The sequence below is a fragment of the Salvia hispanica genome, chromosome 5 (genome assembly GCF_023119035.1).
Source record: "Salvia hispanica cultivar TCC Black 2014 chromosome 5, UniMelb_Shisp_WGS_1.0, whole genome shotgun sequence".
NCBI lineage: Eukaryota > Viridiplantae > Streptophyta > Magnoliopsida > Lamiales > Lamiaceae > Salvia > Salvia hispanica.
Genome location: NC_062969.1, coordinates 10,874,994 through 10,900,676, shown reverse-complemented (window position 1 = coordinate 10,900,676; position 25,683 = coordinate 10,874,994). Strand labels below are relative to the sequence as shown.

Here is a 25,683-nt window from a genome sequence, read left to right as displayed (position 1 = left end):
AGAGATAACAGAAGTACAGGGATCAAATTGAGATTTTATTACCGCTTTGGTTTGGCGAACGAAAGCGCGTTGCTGCTAAGTTATAAAAGCGTTGTGCAATTGCACTCGGTAATTTAGACCAGACCAATCATGCAAAGAAAAAATATTAAAAGTGCTGATTTGTAAATAGTTTTTTAAGGATATACTTTGATTTTCGCCCAAGAAACGATTATATTCATTTTTTTAATTCAAATTTACCATTGTTTGAAAAATGCATATGGAACAACTTGAATACAAGGGAATGCATCTTTAAATTCTTATACAGATGTAAACAGTATTGTGCTACATATTTTATATGAGAATTATTTATACAAATACTTTATGATAAAAATTTAAATCTACAAAAATAAGTTTTATGCAATGTAATTTATAATTTGATTGTACTACTAATTATAATTTTTTAAACTATTAAAATTCAATTGAATGTATAAAATCTTAAATGCTGTACATTATCTGCAAATCACATTAGAGATTTATTCTTTGCTTGGTTTGCTTCTTTCAGATTATTTTATTTGCCAGAATTGCAAAAAGGAAATCCACAGCACATGTGGCAAAAACAATTTCCATTCCAACATCTTGAATTGTTAAAAAAAAGCAAGAAATTATTTTTTTGGAAAAAGGGAAAAGACTTTTTCCGAGAATCAATTTTAGGATTATTGAGGGAGAAGAAACTAAAAGCAGAAATGGAGAATCGGGCAATTCTGCGAGAGTGGTTCGATCGAGTTGACTCGCAGAAAACAGGAAATATAACTGCTGCTCAGCTCAAGGTTTAGTTCTAATTCAATTAATTAGCTATAATGAGGCGGAAGTAGTGATATTTGGAGAAATTTTGGGGTATTGATTTTTTCTTACATTTTGTTGATGATCATTGATCAGAGCGCTTTGGCCGTCGGAAACCTTCAATTCTCTCTATCAGTTGTTCAGCAAATGATCAGGTGTGATGTTAACTTAGTTAGGCAGGTCTAAAATGAATTGGAAATTTTGAATTTTGACATTGTGTGCTGTGCAATTTAGGATGTATGATTTCGACAGTAATGGAACTATGAGCTTTGAAGGTTTGTTCTTCTCCCTTAATCATCACATAGTTATTGCATTTGTTTTGCAAGATTGTAAAATTGTATACACATTTAGTGAGAATGGACAATGTCTTAACATTACACTTTGTGTTTTCCAGAATTTTTTGAACTCAACAAGTTCCTTCTGAAGGTCAGTGAAGTTCCTCTTTTTTTCTTCCAAGTTTTTAGAACCCTCAAGTTGAGTGGTTTTCATGTTTTCAAGTTTTTAGAGCCCTCAATCATTTGTGTGATTATATTTTACGCTAAAGAATAAGGAAAAACTGCAACTTGATTAAGGCCTTTGGTCTGGAGAGACTAGTTCAAGACATTAGGGAACTAGAGAAGTAGGATCTTTTGTTGCTGTGAATCTTCAACAATGCGTGTGTGAAGTCATTTACCCGTATTCATGCTTCTTAGTGATGATTAATGTTAAAAAGTTGTGGAATCCCATCGTTATTACATCAGTGTCGTGATAGAGGAATAATGAGGCCTTCTGTTCATTTTAAATATGCAAAGAAAGCTTTTACCAAGAAAAAATATTAATCCTATGCTTGTTATGTAACTAGCTCGTGTTTGCTTTTCTTGCAGGTTCAACAGGAATTTTCAAGCTTAGAAAGGTGAGTTGTTGTTACATTTAACTTAGACTGTGCAGTTTTATCTAGTAGAATGGCATTGTTTTATGAGTATTGATTTGGAATATTAGCTCTTGCATAGATTCCACTTGGTTTAGTTTGCTTGATATCCTGAAGAGAAATAGATTTAGATGTATGCATGATCAATATTAACTTTGTATGCTTCTGAGTGAAACCTTCAAAATTGATTGATACCCTTCTGCATTTCTTGTAGATGTACAGAGCTATGATTAAATTTTAATTTTTCATTGACATGCTGTTGTTGGCTATGATTGAAATGGTCTCATAGTGATTTATTGATCTTTGTATCAGATTATTTGAGGAGGTTTTGATACACTTCATGTGACATTTTCTGTTTTCTACTCCGTATATGTTTTAAGCAGCACTTATAAAACACTTCACTGTGAGTCAGCACCTAAAAGTATGTGTCTGACTAAGGAGAATCATATAATCCTGCGTTTAATTGCTTGCCTCGGTTGTTGGTTGTGATTACTGTGGTTATAACATGCAAAAACTAGGTAATTTATGCTATTTTCTCTTTTCGTTGGAGTAGGGGGCATGGATTTCTTGTTCCGGATGAAGCCTACGAGGTATGTAAACATCAATTAGTTGTGAACTTTTAGCTTTTGCAATTTCAAGATGCTTACTTGAGGACTTCTGTTGATACATTTTGTCATACTCTCTTATAACTCCAGGCATTGGTGAAAATTGGTTTTTCTCTCGACTCCCCTGCTTTTTACACTGTTTGTGAGGTAAAGATGCGAAGTAGATTAAAATATGCTGCTGTTTACATAACTTACGAGTTGATAGAGATTACTTATTCCCCTTATCTTTATTATTTCAGAGTTTTGATCGAACGAAGAGTGGCAAACTCAAACTTGACGATTTCATATCTCTTTGTATATTTGTACAGTCAGCCAGGTAAACAGAGCTGAGAAGCACCGATCATAGTTTATCATCGTTTTGATTATATTAACAACTACCTACTAGCATCTGCGCTGTTTGAATGACTCGGTTGAGGAGTATTAGTATCTACTATTATCTGAAGTGCCATAGATTCGTGCTGTTTCACTTTCACTCCCTCTTCAGTTGAAGAAGTCGTTAAAATTTCCAGTTATTATCTGCTAGGCCGAGTTTGAAAACAACAAGTGCTGTTTGTGGTAACACTCAGCATCATTGAGATGTTTTTTATATGTTTTCAGGAACCTATTTAATTCGTTTGATACGAGCAAGCAAGGGAGGGTGACTCTCGATTTCAACCAATTCGTTTACTGCAGTAAGTATTGAAACTCTATTTTTGCTACCTCTCGTGAACTGTCTGCCCTAAGATAGCTTTGATAATCAATGTTCTCATATCTTGTCCCTTTTGTTTCTGTCACAGCTTCAAATTGCAGAATATGATGAGACCCCTCAATCTTATCTGATGAGTAAAGGTTATTTTAATTGAATCGTGTGCTGTAAACATATCCCGTGTTTATTTTTGTAAGAAATACCTTCACGGAGTTGATGTATATTCATAGAAAGATTCGAATCTTAGTAACAAACCTTCGAGTTCATCTGCAACTAAGAGTTCAATTTGAATCACACTAACGCCTGTAGTTGGTTAGGGGGAATGTATTTGCAGTGTCCATGCTGACGACGTCTGAATAAAATCTGCAGCAACACCGGCATATGGAACTAAATGGATCCACAACTAACTAATTCTAAAATATTGAATAATGAATGATGAGCTAAGATGGGGCCTTTCTTCCTCCTTGCTTATCCACAAAAGTCCATCTTCAAGGTTGTAATTTTCGGCAAAATCGGATCGGAAATGGATAAAGAAAACAATGTGGGCCTACGCTAACTGGTTGGTACAGTGGAGTGGTTGAGCTTGTAATTGAGCGTCATGAGCTTGAACCTCATCTCCGTAGGTCCGCTCTTTATAATAACCGAGCTCGTTGTTGGTTTATCCAAAACGCACCCTTGTGACGACGACGTGACTCGTCACCGGGAGAAATGAAAAAAGATAAAAAAGAAACAACATGGGGCGAGACAAGGAAGTGAGAGTGCATGTGAAGACGCGTCATCTTTGTCCACTCCCCAAAACGCGTGGCCCAACTGCCTTCAATTCCATCCATTACCAGTTTACTACGTACCCTTCTCTCCTTCTCTTCCCTTTTTTGTAGTTATTTATTTTTTTTACCCGCGAAAAAAACAAAGAAAGAAATAACCCCAAACTTCCCCCTTAAATTCCGCAATCAAATAAAGTAAATAAAGAAACAAAAAATCTTGAAGCACTGCCCTGCACTAATAAAGTGAACAATCATGGCTTTTTTGCATTGGAAATTCTACTAGCAAGAGCAAGTGGTTGGTGCTAAATATTCCTTCATTCATTCTTTCTTTAGAGAGAGAGAGAGAGAGAGGCAATATTGATGGAGGGAGAAGGAAGCAAGAATGAGAACAAAAACGGCGTTATCTTGGAGGGTGGAAATGGTGTTGAGCTAGTGAGAGAAATGGTGGAGATGATACAGAAAGTTGGGACATACACTGATTTCAGAAAAACACAGGGGAAAGAGTGTGTCAACCTGGTGAGGAGGTTGAAGCTGCTGACGCCGCTGCTAGAAGAGATAAGGGAGCTCCATACCTCCATTTCTGGTGAGGCATTCGATCACTTGCTTGATTTGAACAAGGCGTTGTTGGCTTCAAAGAAGTTGCTCAAGACCTGCAACTCCGGCAGCAAGATTTTTCTTGTTAAGACCCCTCCATCTCTTCTTCTCTTACTATCCCTCTTTCTCTCTTCTCTGATTTTGATCTGTGTTGCTTTTTTAGGCCCTGGAGAGCGAGGCGGTGATGAGCAGATTTCATCAAGTATACGACAAGATTAACCAGGCGCTCAACGGCGTACCTTATGAGAAGCTTGGCATCTCTCAAGAGGTTAAAGAGCAGGTAATTCTCTTTTCCATCTCGTCTGCGATGAATCTTTCTTGTCGCTTGAACTCAAGAAAACAGTTCCATATGTTATCTATGGTGTAAGGAGAAAATATATTGTTCATCTCAGGTAGAGCTAATGCATATGCAACTCAAAAGAGCCAAAAGGAGGACAGAGACGCAAGATATGGAGCTGGCGATGGACATGATGGTCGTTTTCACAAGAAGTGACGAGCGCAATGCAGATGATGCTATAATAGAAAGATTGGCAAAGAAGCTGGAGCTGCACACCGCTGCAGAGCTCGCAGCAGAAAGCGTGGCTGTGAAGAAGCTTGTGAAGGCCAAAGGAAAGAATGCCACTCATCAAGTTGTAGAGCTTCTGGAAAAATTCAAGCAGATTTCTGGAGTTGATGAAAACAGTGTTCTTGATGAGCCCGCATTAGTTAGATGCCTAGAAAAGAGCAAATCGTTATTAATACCACATGAATTTCTCTGTCCAATCAGTTTGGAAATCATGGCAGATCCTGTAATAATTGCCACTGGACAGGTAATCCCATGCTCAATTTCTTTGAAAGAATATCAATGTTTTTACTTAAATTTCGGATTCATTTTCCTGCTGCTATTTGTGCAGACATATGAACGAGAAAGCATACAGAAGTGGCTGAATTCGGGTCACAGAACGTGCCCAAAGACGGGGCAGAAGTTGAATCACTCGACGGTTGCTCCCAACTTTGCCCTCCGCAATCTTATCCTACAATGGTGCGAGAAGAACAACTACGACTTGCCCAAGAAGGAAGTCTGTGATGACCCTGATATAGCGTCATCTCCACTTGCTGAGGAGATATCTTCGTTGATCCAGAATCTGTATTCGTCATATGTAGACGTGCAGAGAGATGCAATTATCAGGATACGCATGCTGTCTAAAGAGTCTCCAGACAGTAGGATCTTGATTGCCAATAGTGGTGGGATTCCTCCATTGGTTTGTCTCTTATCGTGCGCGGATTCAGAAACACAGCAACACATCGTCACTGCTCTGTTGAACCTATCACTGGATGAGGCGAACAAACGGCTTATAGCTAGAGAAGGAGCTATACCTGCGATTATCAAAATCTTGAGAAATGGAACAGAAGAGGCTAAGGAGAATTCCGCAGCAGCATTGTTCAGTTTGTCGATCCTTGAAGAGAACAAAGTTCTAGTCGGCTGCTCCAATGGAATCCTGCCTCTCGTAGATCTCCTGCGGACTGGGACGAACAGAGGGAAAAAGGATGCTGCAACTGCACTTTTTAGCTTGGTGCTAAATCAAGGTAATAGATCAAGGGCAGTCAAGGCAGGTATCATACCGCCATTGCTGCATCTGCTTGAGGACAAGACTTTGGATATGATTGATGAAGCCCTATCAATTTTATTGCTTATCGCTTCACAAGCTGAAGGAAGGAACGAGATTGGACGTCTGTCCTTTGTGCGGAAACTGGTGGAAATAGTACGAGATGGGACTCCAAAAAACAAGGAATGTGCCACAGCTGTGATACTCGAGTTAGGATCCCACAACTCATCTTGTCTTCTAGCAGCGCTGCAATACGGTGTTTATGACCATTTGATAGAGATTACAAGATCTGGAACGACAAGAGCACAGAGAAAAGCAAATTCACTTTTGCATCTGATGAAAAAGAATGAACACATACCTCACATTCCCAGAAAATAGAGGTTCTTGTTAGTTTCATCCTGTCGCAAATGCCTTGTTTTTTTGACACAAACGTGTCCGCTGAAAATGAAGTATTGATGAATACAAAACAATTATTTTCAGAAGAAGATGAAACTCGGGAAAAAGTTTCATGTTTCATTTCAATAACTGATAATGTATACAACTCATAGCAAATTGCTTTATTAACTTAAACATGAGTAGTTCTCAAATTGACATGCTAATGAGTTCCAATCCAATTCCTCTTAAATGGAGTGTTTGAAGATCAATAATGGAAGATGGAAGTCATCATCTATGCTAATCTACGGAGTTCTGCGGTGTCAAGAGCAAACTGCCGGTGCTGTGAGAGAACAGAGGAGAGTCGCACAGCCTCTATTCTTGAGACTAAGTCATTTCCCTCGCTCCTTCCATCTTCCTTAGCTGCATTCATAACCGTCTGCAAAATCTGCAGTGGATCACCGTGACTGACTATTAGCACTGTGCACCTACCACAGAGAAAAAACCATGCTCGTGTTAACAATTCAAGGATACACAAGTATTCAGAAACTTTCTTACTCTTAAAGAACCACTATGGAGGTGCAATAAGATAAGAAAAAGTGATGAATACCCTTCGAACTCTGACTCAATCAGTGTCAATGCGCTCGTGAGCCTGGTGACAACATCTGCAACACTTTCTCCACCTTCCGGCTGCAAAAAGGGATCTTTGGCGTCCAAGTCCCAAATTTCTGAGTACTGCAAAATAAATAAAAAGTTGTTCGTTTAACTCATATAACTCATTAGCTTCATGCACACTGGAAGAGAAACACACTAGTGATGGAATCAGGTCTGAAATTGTATTTATGACCAAGACAATTTCTTACTTTATCATGAGACTTCAGCTCGAATGAAGAACCAAAGAAGCGTTCTCGTAAATCATGTACTACCTGTACAACAAATAGATAGAATAACAGTAGGACCTTTAGGGGCGAAAATATATGAAAGAGAAACAAGTATTCCTACCACAAAATTCCTATGTCCAGAAGGGAATACTAACAAAGTTACACCCTCAGCATAAGATCAACGTTCTAAAGCTAATAATCAGTCAAGGGTAAAAACTAAAAACATGGCTAAACCTCACACCATAAGGCCACAAAGAAGAAGACAGATACAAAGAAAGCAAAGCACTATAGAGGCATGTGTTCTGCAAATTCAAACCCTAAAAAATGATTTTGCCAAACCTCTTCTATTGTTTCCATAAAAATTGGCTTTTTTTTTTCCTACAACAAACCTTTAAACTATATTATCAAGATAAAGCTTGAGAATCAAATAAAATCAATCAACAACTTCACAAAGCAAGCATATATCCACATTATGTGAAACACACTTCAATTTCATGAATTTCTGCAACAATATTTCCCCTCATGATATCAGGGGCAAATGCCACATGGATCAGGTTCCTCCCAGCAGTTGAAACAGTACTCACCTTGCACTGTGGTGGTTCAAGTGGAATATCTAAAACAGAAGCAACCACTTTTGCTGTGTGAGTAGTCCTAGAGAATGGTGAATAGCAGATGCGGACATTTTCCAGGCCGATATTGTTTTCTCTCAGTTCCTGCATCGACAATAGAGGCGTTACAACCGGAAAAGGATCCATCATTCCTCTTGAAAGAGTACATTGCTTATCAAAACATCATAACTATCGCCAATTAATACACAGCTAAAAACAAACTAAAGGCTCAAGTTAACTGAGATACTTTATCCCTAATTTGCCAAGTAAAGGATGACAGAATTCAAAATCAAAACATCTGCCCAGAAACTAAAGACAATGTCACTAAGTTAGTAAATTGCCAGTTGTTTGTTCAGGAATACACCTACAAATTACAGATTCACACCTAAAGCACATCTCAATACATTGGTGATGCACCTACTAGGAAGATTATGCTGTTGTAGAGAAGAACATAAATATTCTAGCTTGATTTTACATTATAGTGCATCACATAATGATTAAGCCAGACAGAAGCAACAAAATAGTGACAACTACAGCAACAAAATAGAAATAAATAATTTTGTGATTATTACCACAAAATCAAACAAAATTGAACGACACAAAATGGAAAGGATTCCTGAATGGTTAGATTAAGAAGATGTAATGCCTTGAGGAATAATTCTCCAGCTGCACGAGCCTGATCAACTCCATCGGAAGCCAGTTGATAGTCTTCGAGAACTCCATTTTCCTGCCACACACACATAATCAGATAATTGAGAATCAACATTTGATAAATACACGACTAATTCACGAACCAGAGACGAAACAATGACACCGGTTTGATTTGGAATGCTTTTGCCGTGCCTAAGAATCCAATAGCTGTTTCTTAGAAACGATTGGTACCCACTCCCCATCAGCGCGCTCTCTCTCTATATTGCTGCCGGAGTTTGGTTGAATTTATTGTGGATGCAGTTTTGGAGCATTGAATTATTTATATATATTTCGCTTAAATACTTGTTTTTTCAGTAATATTTTTATTGTTACAGAATTTTGTGAATATAGAACCAGAATATGAATAAATAATTAGATACAGTTTTAGCTAGGGCTCGGTCCATATGATAACGTCGTGTATCATATTGAAAATATCGGTATGAAAGAATTTTACATCGTTATCGTATCGAAAGCTTCGATATATCGATACCGTATCATAAGTTTTCGATACGATAACGATATGAATTTCCTTATATCGCGATATATTGTTTTATATCAAATATAGTATATCGATATTTTCGGTATACCGAATCATATTGAAAATCAATACATTTGAATTATCAATATATATCGAATATATTTAAATTCCGATACGATATTGAAGTATTGATCTTTGATACGATATATCGAATTTCGGTACGACACATCGAAATATCGATACGGTAATGACATTGATATTATTCATATCGAAAGTTCGATATATCGCGTATTGTGTCAAAAATTACGATATACCGAAAATTCGATAATTTTTCAATATAATACAAGCGATATCATTTTTTCGATATTTTTCTCCGGGCCTAGTAGCGAAAGAGAGATTAAGAGCATCTCCAATAGCGGCTACCTAAAGCTATTGAAGATGCTCTGAGCCCAGTATATGATGGGCCTGCTAAACCCACAGTACAACTTCCGATGGGAGACGTACAACTTATTGACTAAGCAAAAACATTGACACAAAATTCAGATCTCTCTGTCCAAGCTGCGAAAATACACAAAAATTACTCAGCAGGAATGGCGCTAAATCTCCGGCAGAAGCAAACCGGTAAATCTTCTGTTCGTTCAACTGCCCTCAAATTCACGATTTCAATTTGCTGAATCTCGTTTGCTGAATTTTGGCAGAGTGCATCATTAAGATGCTGAATCTGAACCAGGCTGTGGGCACCGTCGGCGGAACGGCGAACGAGGAGGTCTACAAGATCCTGATCTACGACAGATTCTGCCAGGATATACTCTCTCCGTTGATCCACGTTAAGGATTTGCGGAAGCACGGAATCACGCTATATTTCCTCGTCGATAAGGATCGGAATCCCGTCCTCGACGTCCCCGCCGTCTACTTCCTCCAGGCGACACCACAGAACGTGCAGCGGATCGTCGCCGACGCATCCAGAGCGCTTTATGACTCCTTCCACCTTAACTTCTCCTCCTCCATACCCCGCCCGCTCCTTGAAGACCTCGCAACCGGTACTATTTTCCTTCACAGTTCTATTCGATTTCATTTTTTAACTGTTGTTAGGTTATTTGTAATTTTATGTTAGGAAAATGTGAATTTTGTTCTTTGATGTGGTAGGTCTATGAATTAGTTGATCTGATTAAGTGCAGCTGATCTCGTTCTGTTTATAGTGATAAATGTAGCCAGTTAATTTCATTTTATATTTCCATTAAGTGATCTTGGTAGTTGGTTGGATGGAAATCCTAGTTCATATTGCTTGATCTGGCTTGGATTCGACGGAAGGGCTGATTTAATTTGCCTTTCTTTTTATGCGGTTTAAGGAACAATGAATTCCGATTCGATTCAGAGGATCTCCAAGGTGCATGATCAGTATCTGGAATTCGTGACTCTGGAAGATAACTTGTTCTCACTTGCCAATAAGAATTGCTATGTTCAGTTGAACGATCCATCTGCTGGAGATAAAGAGATTGAGGAAATTATTGAAAAGATTGTTGGAGGATTATTCTGTGTTTTGGCGACCCTTGCAGTTGTGCCCGTTATTAGGTGTCCTCGTGGAGGCCCAGCTGAGATGGTAGCATCCTTGCTGGATCAGAGATTGCGTGACCATTTGCTGGCAAAGAACAATTTGTTTACCGAGGGTGGCAACTTTGCCAGCTCATTTCAGAGACCGATTTTGTGTCTCTTTGACAGAAATTTTGAGCTGTCCGTGGCTATACAACATGACTTTAGGTATAAGCCACTTGTTCATGATGTGCTTGGTTTAAGGCTAAATAGGTTGAATGTGAAAGTAGAGAAAGGTGGGATGAAATCATATGAATTGGATCGCACTGACCCATTTTGGACATCAAATGGGTCTCTGGAGTTTCCTAGAGTTGCTGAGGAAATTGATGCACAGTTGAATAAGTACAAGAAAGATGTCGAAGAGGTCAATAGGAGGACAGGCGGCGACGAAGCTCAGTTTGATGGGACAGATCTAGTTGGCAACACAAAGCATCTCATGAATGCAGTTAATTCTCTGCCTGAATTGACTGAGAGGAAGCAAGTCATTGATAAGCATACTAACATCGCTACTGCATTGTTGGGTGAGATTAAGGGGAGGACTCTTAATGAATTTGCAGAGAAGGAGAGCGAAATGATGGTCAGAGGTGGGATTGATCGTAACGAACTTCTTGGTGTGCTCAAAGGCAAAGGGGACAAGATGGACAAGTTACGATTTGCTATCATGTTTCTCATTTCAACAGAAACCATCCCTCCATCAGAAATTGAGGCGGTGGAAACAGCACTTAGGGAGGCTGAGGTTGATACGAGCGCATTTCAGTATGTGAAGAAGATAAAATCATTGAATGTCTCCCTGGCATCAGCTAATTCTGCAAGCAGGGGCAACATTGTTGATTGGGCAGAAAAACTCTATGGGCAGTCAATCGGTGCTGTAACTGCTGGTATGAAAAACTTGCTGTCCAATGATCATCAGTTGGCTCTAACCCGAACAGTTGATGCATTAATGGAGGGAAAACCCAACCCCGACATTGACTCGTATCTGATCTTTGATCCCCGCGCCCCAAAGTCATCCATGGGCTCAAGCGGCAGCCAGATGAAAGGACCATTTAAAGAAGCTATAGCATTCATGGTTGGTGGTGGAAATTATGTGGAGTACATGAGCTTGCAAGAGCTCGTTCATCGCCAGCAACCTCCAAAGCATGTCATCTACGGGACCACCGAGATCCTCACAGGAGACGAGTTTGTGGAGCAGCTTGCAGTGCTAGGGCGGAAAATGGGTTTAGGAAGTGTTCCACCTAGCGCTGGCAGCTCAAATAGGTAAATGTGTATGAACACCATACATTTTTGCAGCGGTTGTTTCTTTAAATGGATATATAGTGCTTGAAGATATGCATTGGACTTGATTGATGAATCTGTGGAAATTGCCTACACTTCACTATACTGCTGTGTTGTTTAAGCTTGTGTATCAATGCTTAATTCTTGTTATTAGGTTATCATGTTGTTTTACTTTTACCTAATTCTCTTCATAGTTTGTTGCATATGGACTCAAGTCTTGTATCAAATTATTCCTCTCTTTTTTCTCTCTCAGTTGCTTCTCATTTTTATTTAAAAATCCAAATATCGAATTTCTAATTAGCGCCTTGACAGTATTTTATTTTTCAATAAATCCAAACTTTGTTTAGGAGAATCAAAAGTCTTATCACTCGTGCTGACGTGCAATGTCCAATTATCATTGCATAGTAAATGCAAAGGGGATGGGGATGTGGATGATGGATATATAGACATAGATATAGTATATAGACGTAGGCATAGTAGTTGATTGAACTGAAAAGTTCGTTCATTACAAATTTATAACTGACTTTTGACTTTTGCTAATGAAATGAAATTACTACAAATTACGAGAACAAGTTTCTTTATTTTTAGTATTTTATACATACATCTATTTGCATTCATATTATAAATCAATAATATAACACCTAAGTGAATTAATTATTTAAAGTAATTAAATCAATTGAATAATTTTTATTAAATTATTTTATATTCATTTTAGGGTTGAAACACCCAACCAAAAATATTCAACTCTTTATATCATTATAAATATAATTCACAATTTTAAATTTTTATTAAGACTATATTGAATAATAATAAATATAATAATAATTATTATATTACATTATAAGATTCATAATTTAAATAATTATACAATAATTCTTTATTAATTACTACTAGATTTTAGTATTATAACAATAATATTATTATAATAATTAAATACAATTATAACTATAATTATATTTAAGTATATTTGAATGTTATTAATAAATAAATTAATTATTAATTTATAATATTAAAATAATTATATTAATATTGATTAATATTAATAGTATAAAGAGTGAGGAGAATGAGAGAAATATTATAATATCATTTTTGGTACTATTTTTGTTTATGCCTAAAATATCCTTTATGACACAAATGGAAAAATGTATTTGTTTTGAGGGCATTTTGGGGTGAAAATTGTATCAGGTACCAAAAATGTGATTAATAGGTACCAAAAACGATATAAAATAAAGATCAAGTACCATTTACGTGCGAAAGTAAAAGATCAGATATCATTTATGTAGTTGACTTTGTAAGAAAAGTAAAAGGAGAAAGTGAGTGAAATGTGGGACTCATTTAAAGTGTTAGTTTTTTATTAGATTGTGAGTGTAAAAAGTTGGTAGGACGCGAGGTCCGCATACTAAAAGTGGAATAAAGTAAGAGCATCCTCATCCATACTCTTATTTAAGAGTACGGAGGTGGGCCCGGATCCACTTTTACTCCATGTCCTTAGGTAAGAGCACAACACCCACATCCATGCTCTTCCGCAAGGACAAGCTCAAGGGTTCCACCATTCTATTATCAATTTAAATACTTCAATTACTAAAAACATTTCTACAATATAAAAATACATTAAAATATAAAAATGACATAATTAAATCCTAAAAAATAAAGTTTAGACATAATTAAAACACTAAAAAATAAAAATACATAATTAAAATCCTAGAAAATAAAAAATACATAATTAAAATCCTAGAAAATAAAAAATACATAATTAAATTCATAAAATTAAAAAGACTCACTACTCGTTGCCGAATTTCGCCCAAATGTGTTTGATTAGGTCTTTTTGTAGCTCAATGTGGGTTCTTGTATCGCACATTGTGTGTCTTGTTTCGATCATCTCGTCCACCGTCGTATGCACACCTCGGCGTGGGGGAGACCTCGCGGTTGAGCTTTCGGCTTCATCCTAGTCGTAAAAGTTAGCCGCATCAGTACTTCGTCAGCTATAATCATGTTGTACAAGATAATACACGTGTACATGATGTCGGTGATATTCTTAACGTACCACAGCCTAGACGGGGCCTTCACAATGTTGAATCGGCCTTGAAGGACCTCAAAAGCTCTTTCGACGTTTTTCCGAGCAGACTCTTGATGCTACGCAAAAAGAACCCGTCTCGGGTCTTGCGGATTGCTGAACGTCTTCACGAAAGTCGACCACCTTATACCATTGGCGAGATAGTAACCCATGTGGTATGCCTTTTCGTTGACGGTGAAGTCGATCGCCGGTGCTACACCATTCAAAACATCATCGAAGAGTGGTGAAGAATAGAACACGTTCAAGTTGTTGTTGGATCCGGCAACACTGAAATATGCATACATAGTCGGCGACCGCTTCAAGGATAAGCGTTGGGCCGCCACCTTTGTGGCCGCTTAAGTATTGCCCCCTCCAAGCAGTTGGACAATTCTTCCACTTCCAATGCATGCAGTCAATGCTGCCTAGCATACCGGGAAAACCGTGGACTGTTTCGTGAAGATGAAGCAACCGTTGACAATATTCGGTGGTGGGTTCCCGAAAGAATTCCTCGCCGAAAGCAGAACGAACACCGTCGCAAAAAATTTTGAGGCATAGGATTCCAGTTGACTCACCCACATGCAAATACTCATCGAAGAGGTCAGCCGTTTGCCCAGTAGCAAGTTGTTGGATGGCACAAGTACACTTTTGCCACGTCGAGAGACTTTGTCGACTGGCGTCTGTACCTGATTGAAAGTATTCAACACGGGCGGACAATGTGTTGACAATACGCATAAACAACCGTTTTGATATGCGAAAACGGCGCTGAAAGTAATCTTCTGAAAATCGCGGCTGGTCGGAAAAATAGTCGGCAACGAGCCTTTCATTGGCTCCCTCCCGATCACGACGGATGTAGCGGCGAGTTGATCTAGTTGGTCGAGGAGGAGGGGCGGGGGTATTGGCGGCGACATAGGCTTCATAGGCAGCACGATATTGTTTCCGGTATTCTTGTTCTTCACGCTCCGCTACCGAAATGAGATCGGTAAAATCCATTTTTGATTTTTTTTAGAGAGAGTTTGAAAATATGAATGAGAGATAATTTGATGTGAAAAGTGGATGATGAATGTGTGCATTTATAGATGATTTTGGGATTAAAAAAAAATTCCAAAAATTCCAAAAAAACATCCATAAACGGCTCTATTTTTTGGGAATCCAAAAATATATTTTTTTTTAATTTTTGATATTATTTTCGAATTTTTGAAAAAAGAAAAAAGAAAGAAAACAAAATTTCCAACGGCTATGTCGTTGGCCAATCGCAGCCCGCCACATAAGCCTGCTCAGCGGTACGAACGTACTCTTATTTAAGAGCAGCGTTGTGCTGCTGGCACGAATGGACGATTTGCAGCGGTGGACAGCGGTAGGGCGTGCCGCTGGCAAGGACGGACACCCTATCGCTGTGGATGCACTAAATGGTTCTATAAATCGTGGACAAACAAAAATGGCAAAAAGATTCTTTAAATCGTGGACGGAGGGAGTAATATATAGAATAAATTGATTGAATGGCCATAAAAATAAGGCAGACATTAGAGCGTCAACTATAGGGGAACTGCGGCGGGGGTGGTGGACGAGGGCATGCCGGGTAGGCGGCGGGAACAGGATTGGGGGGGCGGGGCGCTGACTGCGGCGCCCTATTGCAAGGTGCCGAGAGCCGCGGAAACATTTTCTTTTTGCCACCGACGACGGAAGAAGGACACTCTTACACTACTCATTTTTTCCTTGTCATTTTTCCTTGTAAGAGCATCCATGACTAATACCCTATCGTCATGCCAATTTTTCTTATGTCTTCATTTACCTCTTTTTCTGCATTAGACCACAACTCTTACAATGATGCCCTCTTTTAATGTCGGTGCACAAACCCCCACCCCCTCCAACATCGTGGGAGTGAGCGCGCAACGGGAAAATTCCCGCGCTCGAGCCCCGTGTCGTGGCTCCTCCACCATAAACGATGTTGTGGATGCTCTAAAGATTTTGAAACAACACAATATAATAAAGAACCTCGCTGCGCATGAGATTAGAGCTTAAAAATCGGCGCTCAAGTGGCAAAACACACTAACGATGTGATTGTTGTGGACACAGATCCTCTGCTGTGCAATAAAACACAGCATGAGGTGCTGTGGTATAAAACGCAACATATAATGAATAAAACGCAAACGTTAAACTTTGTTTCATTTTTAATGCCTTTCCCCTATAATTAAATATTTGAATACTACTATTATGGCCCTCCCTCGTTCCATTATCTACATTTTTAATGCCTTTTCCCTATATTTAAATATTTTAAGCTGATTGTGATGTGATTTAGATTTGCCTAAATAAGGGAGTATTAATTATTGACTTTAAAGATGAATAATATTTCTTTTTATGATGATATATTTTATGTATTATAATGATTCTCACTAGTTTTATCACTATTACACACATTCCTATCAATAATGCAAATTCATTTTTAGTAATCAATGACAAAAAATAGAAACCAGTTTTATATAAATACATTTATATATTATATTGCACTTCTTCTATAAATATTATTAATGCAAATTCATTTTAATAATTAATAACAAAAAATATTGAAATAAGCTTTATAATTATATTAGCATACAATATATTATAATAAATTAAAAAAAGTCATTGTAAAGATTAAAGAAGTATCATACCGTTTGAAAATGAATCGTTAATAGTAGTATTTGTTTAGCCAAATTTTCAGTTTATTATTCTTGCAAATATAAATAGTGCGAATTCTTTTTTAATAATTAATCATGCAAATACAAATTTTATTAATTACCGAGAACAAATAAAACCTGCTTTATATATATAAATATATATGGGAGAGAATGAACGAGGTGGGGCCAAGGTTGTAGTGTAGGAATATTTAATTGTGGGCAGAAGTCTTTGAAATAAAACTAACTTTAAAGTTTGCGTTTTGTTCAATATTGATAGCGTTTTATACCACAGCACCTCATGCTGTGTTTATTGCACAGCAGAGGATCTGTGTCCGATTGTTGTTTCTAATAGCCAAACACTTGCATATTGTTGAAAAATGATATAGAAAATGATTTGTTATAAAAGTAACTGAACTTATCAATGAACGAATTCTATTAAAACATAAAGTGTAACACAAAACATCACAAAAGTTTAGGGGGTAGATTGCAAAAAGCGAGAATAGTCTGCGTTTCGATGCGTTATTCGTTTTACCCGCTCATTCATACTTCACTTTTCCATGAAACTCCACCACCACCTGAAATTGAATCACATCTCATTTCCGAAAAAAAACTAACCATCCAACCCTAATTCCTCTCTCCATCTCGGATCCATCGCCATGTCTCGCCGCACGCTCCCGATCGTCAGGAATCTCCTCTCCGCCCGATTCCCCACGCGATCCATCACCTACATGCCCAGCCCCGGCGACGGATCTCCCCGCCCCGTCACTCTCATCCCCGGAGACGGCGTCGGCCCGCTCGTGACCGACGCGGTCGAACAGGTCATGGATGCGATGCACGCGCCTGTCTATTTCGAGAGGTATGACGTGCGAGGCGACATGAAGAACGTGCCGCCGGAGGTGCTCGAATCGATTAAGAAGAATAAGGTGTGCCTGAAAGGAGGATTGAGGACTCCCGTGGGCGGAGGAGTGAGCTCGCTGAATATGATTTTGAGGAAGGAGCTCGATCTCTATGCCTCGCTCGTCCACTGCTTTAATCTGCCCGGCCTCCCCACGCGCCACGATAATGTAGATATTGTCGTGATCCGGGAGAATACCGAGGGAGAATATGCCGGTCTTGAGCATGAGGTTATTCCCGGTGTAGTTGAAAGCCTTAAGGTATTTATGTCCCTCGCATTTGTGTGTGTGTTTGCTCTGTGCTCCTTTTCACTGTGGAATTATTGTGTAATTTTTGGGCAAGTGTTAGACTAAGCTATATTCATTTAGCTAATGGAATGCATGGAATAATTGTGAAATTAGAGGACCTAATTTTTTAGTTTGTGGATCATGTAGTTAGCTCCGCTATTTATATTCTGCAACTCTCCAAATAGAAAAAGGATGAGTAACTGGATGATCTTATATGTTCTAGATGGTTGAGTTTCAGAGTAGGAATTTGATTAATGTGAAAAGGCAGTCATCTAATTGATCATATAGTCTTGGGATCAATGTTGATTTTTGAGGAATCGAACTATGTCAGACATGAAGTTGTGGTTTGAGACTTGAATAAAGTATTTAACCACAGAGCTTGGATTATGTTGTTTAGAGCTTAATCTTATCTGTCCTTTCGAATTTTTCCAAAATATTTATTTTCCTTGTGCATTATTATATACAGTAGTTTAAAAATTGGATCAAGTTAAGCAAGCCTTCTGTAGTATGCTCTGGGGGAAAACTTAGATCATCCATTTTGCTTCTTGATATATTGCAAGCGTAATTGTTGGTAACTATGTAGGTAATGACTAATGAGTTGGTATATCTGTTTCTTACTCTGTGACCATTGCTAGGTGATAACAAAGTTCTGTTCAGAACGGATTGCAAAATATGCTTTCGAGTATGCCTATCTCAACAACCGGAAGAAAGTGACAGCTGTGCACAAAGCTAACATCATGAAGCTTGCTGATGGTCTATTTTTAGAATCTTGTCGCGAAGTTGCTAGCAAATATCCTAGTATTCAGTACAATGAGATGATCGTGGACAACTGCTCAATGCAGCTTGTTTCCAAGCCAGAGCAATTTGATGTGATGGTAAGTGATGTGAAAGTAATTTGCTTATGTTCCTCTTTCCTTTCCATATGAGGTGCATGTGGGTTTTCACTGTTGGCCTTAAAACATATACAGCCTTGAACTCATTACTGAGAAAATTTACATTTTTCAGGTAACTCCAAACCTTTATGGGAATCTGGTTGCAAATACAGCTGCTGGTATAGCAGGTGGTACTGGTTTCATGCCTGGAGGTATGTGTCGTAAATAAACTCGAGACACTCTTTTCCCAACGAAGGACTTTATTCACTGAGAATTCACTTTTTTCTGATGAGAATGTTATTATGGTGGGTCATTGTGTCTTTCCAGGCTGTTTAACATTTGACTAATCTGGCTGTGACTTCAGGGAATGTGGGCTCTGATCATGCGATTTTTGAGCAAGGTGCTTCCGCAGGTAATGTGGGTAATGACAAATTACTGGTACAAAAGAAGGCTAATCCGGTGGCTCTGCTTCTTTCATCGGCTATGATGCTGAGACACCTGCAGTTTCCTTCATTTGCGGACCGATTGGAGTCTGCAGTGAAGCGCGTGGTAGAAGAAGGTAAATATCGAACCAAAGATCTTGGAGGAAACTGTACCACCCAGGAGGTTGTGGATGCTGTCCTTGCAAATCTGGAGTGACTCCAGATTTCTTATAGTGTTTTTGATTTACATATTTCATAGTTGAGTTTCATTGTTCCTAGGCTAAAGGCTAATAATGATAAGAGGATCTTCTCAATTGATAGGGCAAAAGTTGAAATTTTGCATTTGGTAGAGCTGTTTGATATCCCAATAATGAAATTATCATTTGCTTTTGTGTTCCTTTGATAGCCCATCCACTATTCACTTGATCTCTATCCTTTAACATCCAAAATCATATTATTATTTCTTTTGATTAAAATTGTATATTCTAATTAAATTGATATGATATGATATTAAATTAAAATAAAATATTTACATAATTAAAATAAAATATAGATAATTAAAATGTTACAACTCAACTTTTACTGAATATTTTTTTACATTTTTAACGTACATCAAATTGTTTTGGCAGTCATAGAAAACGTGTCTTTGCTGTAATGCTTCAACACAACATTATAAAACCCCGCCTTCGTTTGCCATCTCAAGTGTGGACCGGAATCACTAATTTATTGCTCGAGGTCGCCACCTTCTTACCATTGCTCGGAGTAGTTACAAAAGTATGGGGTAACTAAAAACTTAAAATAAAAGGGGAAAAAAAATAGTCATTTGACTGTTGCCAACGAGAAAGTTGGAGAAAAAAGGAAAATCGATTTTATAAAAAAAATAAAAATTACTTCTAATATTAATAGACTGAAATGAAGCTCACTCGAACATCCACACGTGGGCTGCACACTCCATTCTAGGTGGCTGTGCGGGCCACATGTGGGCGTGGCAAGTGGCAAGTGGGCTTTCCATCCCCCACGAGATAATGTTCCATTCCGCTACCCCCTGCAACGCAGCTCATGGCTATGTCATTTCTGCAGGACGAGCGAGCAAGCCTGCGTTGCCAATGCCCTTAGACAAGTTTTGTTGATTTTAAATCTGAGACACACTGTGATCTTTTGACCAATAAGAAGAAAGAAGAAAACCTAAATTGCATATTTGCATCCACTTGATTAATCTCTAAATAAATTGTAGTAAATTTCAGTGTTGCACCCTCCAAACAAGCTCCTGTAGATTGTTCTTCTATGGCTCCAAAGGGCTGCAGAATTCTCAAACATCCTTCACTTCTTGAATTCTCATCAAACAAGCTGAAAGTTTAACAACATTTCAAAATTTGCAACCAAAAGCCACAGCCATTCCATTGAAAATTTTGAGCCAACAACACTTGCATGTTCATTCATCAAGCTACACCACCACAAATGAAAATTCTGCACTAGCCAAAACCTACCTTGACTTTGTTAAGATCGCTGTGGAGGAACCACCACGGGCCACTACGTTGTGACAATCTGAAAAGAAGGATATACAAATGAATCAAATTCAACACAATGTGTGTTGCAAACTTGGTTCAATTGACAAAAGAAGACGCAAGATGAGTGTCTACTTTACCTGATGAATCCAGCTGCTGTTCTTAGTGCCATTAAGAGAGTCAGACCGAACCAAACACCGGGAAGACCAACAAGCTTAGGAGCATATAGCAAAGCCACACAAGATATTGCACCAGACCCCATCTACGATTGAGTATTTGATCATATCAAATTAATGCTTTATGTGTTACTAAGATGATCGATTCATGTAACAGAACACCTATAAAGTTACCATTGAGATTGCAGCGAAACGGAAATCCGAGACACCATAGTAGAGACCATCAAGTATAAAAGCTAGAGCATTTATAGGTTGGCTGGCACAGACAAACTGCATCATTACATGAAACCAAGTTAGCAATATTATCCGTATTGAAAACAAAACCAACTCATACTCACCAGGACACCAGTTCTAACGATCCTCAAGACTTCAGCATCCTTGGTAAATATTGGAGCCAATGAACTAAAAGAAAAGCCTAGTATCACAGCCAAGGAAATGCCAGTAACAAGACCAATCTGGAACACAAAAAGCCAATGTCAGAAAATTAAATGATAACCTCATTCAGAAAAGAATGCATTATCTGTAAGTTACCTTTAATACGAACTGAGTGACATCCTTCACGTTAGCATAATCTTTTTTGGATATGTAACTGGCGACCAAGGCCTGTCGAAAGCCAAAATTTGTGACTCACGAAGTAATCAAGATAAGCCCATGAAAAGAAAATGCAGGAAAAGGGAAAGAGAGGTTCACCTGAGCTGCTGCTCCAAGTGCATCAGTAAGTAGTGATACAGCAAGCCAAACTTGGGTGCAAATTTGATGTGCAGACATAGCTACGGGCCCCAGGCGAGCCGCCATGGATGTACCAAGTGTCATCGTCAGAAGAACAGCAAGAGTCCTCCCAATTAGAAAACCACCTAACCCCCCTAAACTTGTCAGATACCAATAAACTCCAATACACTATGTCGATAAGAAACATGAAGGAAGAGGAGTAGAAGAAAAGCAAGCTTACCCGATTTCAGATAATTACCAAACTGCAGTTCGCCAAGCTTTGGAGGCAATAATACCGCTCTCTTGTTAAGACACCATGCCATTGAGAAGGTGACAATGTATCTGCCACAATGAATGGGTCATTAAAACAGAATAATTGAGAAAAAGTAGAACCTAGCATCTAAGTATAATGAAATCCAAGGAGAAGCATAAGTGAATCACATACTGAGAGATAACGGTGGAAATTGCAGCTCCGTTGACACCTAACTGAAAATAATACATAAACAGAGGAAAGAGGAGTATAGCAGTAAAATTTCCAAATCCTGCACAGGCCAAAGTTGCATCGTTTTTCAGGAAAAGAAACATAACCGTGTCAAAGTATGATTTATCAGACGTAAATTAGATAACATAAACGAGTCATTGAATTGCTTGGTCAGAAATTCAACAAACTTAATAAAACCGAAAACTTACCTAAACAGTATACAGGCGTCGTTGTATCCTTGAAGCCGCGAAAAATGCCTTGAAGGGCCAAAGAAACAACAAAGGCAGGAGCACCTAGGGCCCTCAGGATAAGAAACCGCTGTGCATGAGCACGCATTGAAGAAGCCTGCAGTGACAATAAAGAGCAACTTTGGAGTTGCCATGAACGGAAATGGTTCACAATAAGGCAAACAGAAAAAGAAGCCTACCGGTGATATGCCCATCAAACTGAGAAGAGGTCCAGATCCCAAAACAAGTGCCGTAGCTTCAAAGATGCCAATGCCAACAGCTAAAAACAGAGCAGTCGACACTGAAGATAGCTGCAGCTTTTCCACTGCATTATTGGTAGAGGGTTTGCTTGCATTCTTTGCAATGTCTTCAGCCACGAAAGAAGTAGCAACACTGAGGAGGGGAATATTGAAAAGCTTCGAGATTATGTTGAAGAGTGAGATGGAGACTCCAGCAGAACCCAACTCCACAGCACCTGAAGACAAGCTATGTGTGAGGGGAAAAAACGATAATTTTCATCATATCCTTAAAAGAGTAAAGACATTAACAGTTTGACGAATAGGAAAGAAAAGGGAAAGAAGAAATCTGTTTTTTCAAAAGTAATTTGTTAAACTTCTCTTTGTTACATGAAGAAAAATTCGAGCAACTATAGATAACCAGCAAAAAAGTAAGGTGGAGTCCAAAGAAACAAATTCCAAAAGAAAGCTAGTCCATCTTACCCAAACGGCCAATATAGGCAGTCTCCAACAGTTGCACAATCGGATCAATCGCCTGCCCACCAATTGCTGGTAACGACAACATCACAAGCTCGCGCCTAACATTGCTTGTAGCATTATCAGCAGGATCTTCCCTCTTCTCACTTATTTGAGAAGAGACAGCCCCATTCAATTCACTGCAAACAACAAGAATTCATCTGAACTGACTATTCAGCACGACAAGCTACCTCACCGGCACAGACATCAGACATGCCATCTGAACTACATGTAACACTCATATAAATAACACAGCAGCAAACAAAGATCATCTCGAAAGCACTCCTATGGCATCAACAACACCAATTCTCCTCTCCATCACAAATTATAGCTCAAATGCATCAAATACATTGCAAAATCTCATCTTTTTCTAAACAAACAAAAAGATGGTCATACCTAGGCCCTCCATTTGAGTCTAGGGAGAGGGATTCTTGTTTAAGAGCAACAGTCTCCTCCACGTCATCAGACTCCACATTGCAATCCGGCCTTAACTGACAATTCAATCTTGGAAAACTCTCCCTCCGCCGAATAATTGGAGATGGCAGCAACAATTTTGCACCAAAGCTTCTTCTTTTCCCCACCCAACACCGAAACCCTTTCGAGCTTACCGCCAGAGAATACAATTTGTTGGTTTCCTTCGGTAAGCCGCAGGAAACCGCAGTGCCAGCAGCGAGCTGCGCGGCCGCCATATTCACAATGCAATCGATAATCTTCTTCTGACAAAAAGGGAGTGAGAGACTACATGAGAAAATAACTAATCCCATATGTAACCCAAGTTTGCGATATTTCCAAAATCAAGGGAGGTGACATATGGAAATATAATGAAACAATAAAAGGCGATTCTTCTCTCACCTTTGCTATCGGTAAAAATGGAGTAAATGTTTTTTAGCAAGCCAAGAAATTTTTGATGTGGCTTAAATTATTCGATTGAGTCCGAGGTAGTATATCGAATTGAAACCACGCCGACAATTATTAGTTTTGATGGGCTATTTTTGTCCATATCACCACCATTTGCTCGTTTTGAATGAAAATTTCTATCTTGATTTTTATCAATACCTTTTTTTTTCTTACTCAATATTACTATCCTTTTAATTTGAGTACTTCTTACAGCATCTTCTCCACATTTAAAAAAAAAAGGAAAAAAAAAAGAAAAAACCACATTTTCTCGTGAAAATAGAGGCATAAAATATCACTACTAAGAGCATCTCCAATGGTCGGCTAGCGACCGGCTAGCTGATTTTTCGCGCTGGCCGATCGGCTAGCCGAACCATTGGAGGCGGCCAGCGCGAAATCGGCGAGCGGACCGGCGTGGGCTGGCCGATCGCTCGGCGCTGCCGATGCGCTGGCCGATCGGCTAGCCGCCATTGTGGCGGCCCGATCGGCCTAGCGCCGATTTTTTTTTTTTTTTTTTTTTAAAAAAACCTATATAAACGCGATTTTCGTTTCATTTTCATTTGCACCACTTGTTTTAACGAGTTTTCTCTCTCTCTAACTTTCTGTACAAGAGCATCATCGAGCGATGAGTAACGCGGGTGGTAGCGGTGGTGGTAGTGGTGGGGATGCCGAGGAGTACGAACGGAGGATGAACGAGGCTATGAATGCCTACATGAACCGCGAGATGGAGCGGTACATGCGTATGGTGGAACAGCAGGCGATACCTCGCCCTCCACGGGTTATCCACCGCCGAGCAGTGATTGATCGGGATCACGCCGCTGCACATCAGCGGCTGTACGACGACTACTTTTCAGAGAACCCGCGGTTTCCCGCCAACATGTTCCGGCGGCGTTTTAGAATGCGCAGGGAGTTGTTTATGCGCATCGTTGGCGCATTAGAGCGTCGATATCTGTGTTTCCGCTTTAGGTGCGATGCGGCTGGCATACCCGGCCACACCTCTATTCAAAAGTGCACGGCGGCTATCAGGCAGTTGGCCTACGGAGGCGCGGCAGACATGTGGGATGAGTACCTCCACATCGGTGAGTCGACGGCCCTGGAATGTCTGAAGGATTTCGTGTGGGGGCGTGATAAACGTTTTCGGTGAGCGGTACCTTCGAAGCCCTACTCCCAAAGATTGTCGAGAATTTGATGCGGATGCACGGGGAGAAGCATGGGTTCCCCGGGATGTTAGGCAGCATAGATTGTATGCATTGGGAGTGAAAGAACTGTCCGACTGGCTGGAAGGGGGCCTACACGACCGGCTACAAGTCAAAGAATCCACGATAATCCTCGAGACCGTAGCTGATTACCGGTTGGCATGCGTATTTTGGGGTAGCCGGGTCGAACAACGACCTCAACGTCCTGAACTCGTCTCCCCTCTTCAACGAGAAGTGCCAGGGCGTCGGTCCGGCCGTCTCATTTGTGGCCAACGGCAACCGGCATGATATGGGCTACTACTTGGCGGATGGGATATACCCTCGGTGGCCGGTCTTTGTGAAGACGATCAGGCAAACAAGTGATGAAAGAAAGACCTACTTTGCGGAACGACAGGAGTCGGCGTGCAAGGACGTGGAGCGCGCATTTGGTGTGCTCCAGTCTCGATGGGCGGCAATTAAGGGTCCAACGCGTTTGTGGGATGTCGGATGCGTTTCCGAGATAATGTACGCCTGCATTATCCTGCACAACATGATCGTCGAAGACGAAGGCGTACAACTGACTAGTTGGGCCAATGACGATGAAGCCGGTCCAAGCCACGGAACGGCCACCCCTAGTGTACGACGTGGGGTACCTCTCGATGAAGCCGGCCGCCTCAAGGAATTTGCCAACATGCGCCAAGTGGATGCTCATATTCAACTCCAAAAGGATAT

At 39.5% G+C, this 25,683-nt stretch overlaps 6 protein-coding genes across 9 annotated transcripts; 4 read left to right on the top strand and 2 right to left on the bottom strand.

Moving 5' to 3' along the window:
* Positions 1-516: 516 nt before the first annotated feature.
* Positions 517-3,289, top strand: LOC125187965 (sorcin-like). Its single transcript, XM_048084659.1, has 10 exons — positions 517-806; positions 916-974; positions 1,054-1,094; positions 1,214-1,245; positions 1,683-1,711; positions 2,280-2,316; positions 2,422-2,478; positions 2,571-2,647; positions 2,929-3,002; positions 3,108-3,289. Exons 1-10 carry the CDS (start codon positions 585-587, stop codon positions 3,125-3,127), a joined length of 648 nt encoding a protein of 215 aa, XP_047940616.1. The 5' UTR covers positions 517-584; the 3' UTR covers positions 3,128-3,289.
* Positions 3,290-3,722: 433 nt separating this feature from the next.
* Positions 3,723-6,445, top strand: LOC125187963 (U-box domain-containing protein 15-like). The gene is made up of 5 exons (XM_048084656.1): positions 3,723-3,860; positions 4,114-4,458; positions 4,538-4,654; positions 4,767-5,183; positions 5,268-6,445. The coding sequence occupies exons 2-5, from the start codon at positions 4,141-4,143 to the stop codon at positions 6,336-6,338; spliced, it is 1,923 nt and encodes a 640-aa protein (XP_047940613.1). The 5' UTR covers positions 3,723-3,860; positions 4,114-4,140; the 3' UTR covers positions 6,339-6,445.
* An 8-nt stretch (positions 6,446-6,453) lies between these two features.
* LOC125187964 (metal-independent phosphoserine phosphatase) lies at positions 6,454-8,756 on the bottom strand. Its single transcript, XM_048084657.1, has 6 exons — positions 8,616-8,756; positions 8,468-8,548; positions 7,798-7,926; positions 7,196-7,258; positions 6,943-7,067; positions 6,454-6,820 (listed from the first exon to the last, which is right to left on the bottom strand). The coding sequence occupies exons 1-6, from the start codon at positions 8,712-8,714 to the stop codon at positions 6,628-6,630; spliced, it is 690 nt and encodes a 229-aa protein (XP_047940614.1). The 5' UTR covers positions 8,715-8,756; the 3' UTR covers positions 6,454-6,627.
* A 728-nt stretch (positions 8,757-9,484) lies between these two features.
* LOC125190194 (SEC1 family transport protein SLY1) lies at positions 9,485-12,103 on the top strand. Its single transcript, XM_048087417.1, has 3 exons — positions 9,485-9,610; positions 9,688-10,029; positions 10,339-12,103. Exons 1-3 carry the CDS (start codon positions 9,580-9,582, stop codon positions 11,835-11,837), a joined length of 1,872 nt encoding a protein of 623 aa, XP_047943374.1. The 5' UTR covers positions 9,485-9,579; the 3' UTR covers positions 11,838-12,103.
* A 4,995-nt stretch (positions 12,104-17,098) lies between these two features.
* Positions 17,099-19,431, top strand: LOC125187566 (isocitrate dehydrogenase [NAD] regulatory subunit 1, mitochondrial-like). Its single transcript, XM_048084182.1, has 4 exons — positions 17,099-17,712; positions 18,375-18,614; positions 18,745-18,823; positions 18,976-19,431. Exons 1-4 carry the CDS (start codon positions 17,215-17,217, stop codon positions 19,248-19,250), a joined length of 1,092 nt encoding a protein of 363 aa, XP_047940139.1. The 5' UTR covers positions 17,099-17,214; the 3' UTR covers positions 19,251-19,431.
* A 307-nt stretch (positions 19,432-19,738) lies between these two features.
* On the bottom strand, positions 19,739-23,812 carry LOC125190593 (protein DETOXIFICATION 45, chloroplastic). 4 transcript variants are annotated; one of them, XR_007170942.1, is made up of 14 exons: positions 23,279-23,696; positions 22,850-23,022; positions 22,331-22,605; positions 22,113-22,248; positions 21,868-21,964; positions 21,664-21,764; positions 21,405-21,568; positions 21,246-21,317; positions 21,053-21,169; positions 20,889-20,984; positions 20,679-20,800; positions 20,521-20,578; positions 20,219-20,380; positions 19,739-20,128 (listed from the first exon to the last, which is right to left on the bottom strand). XR_007170942.1 is itself a non-coding variant. In XM_048087923.1 (13 exons), exons 1-13 carry the CDS (start codon positions 23,644-23,646, stop codon positions 20,372-20,374), a joined length of 1,788 nt encoding a protein of 595 aa, XP_047943880.1. In that variant the 5' UTR covers positions 23,647-23,696; the 3' UTR covers positions 19,739-20,371. The 4 variants fall into 4 exon arrangements, 3 of the variants coding, with proteins under 3 accessions (XP_047943880.1, XP_047943881.1, XP_047943879.1); XM_048087923.1 differs by having other exon boundaries at positions 19,739-20,380; XM_048087924.1 differs by lacking the exons at positions 19,739-20,128; positions 20,219-20,380 and adding an exon at positions 23,735-23,812 and having other exon boundaries at positions 20,406-20,578; positions 23,279-23,598.
* Positions 23,813-25,683: the final 1,871 nt, after the last annotated feature.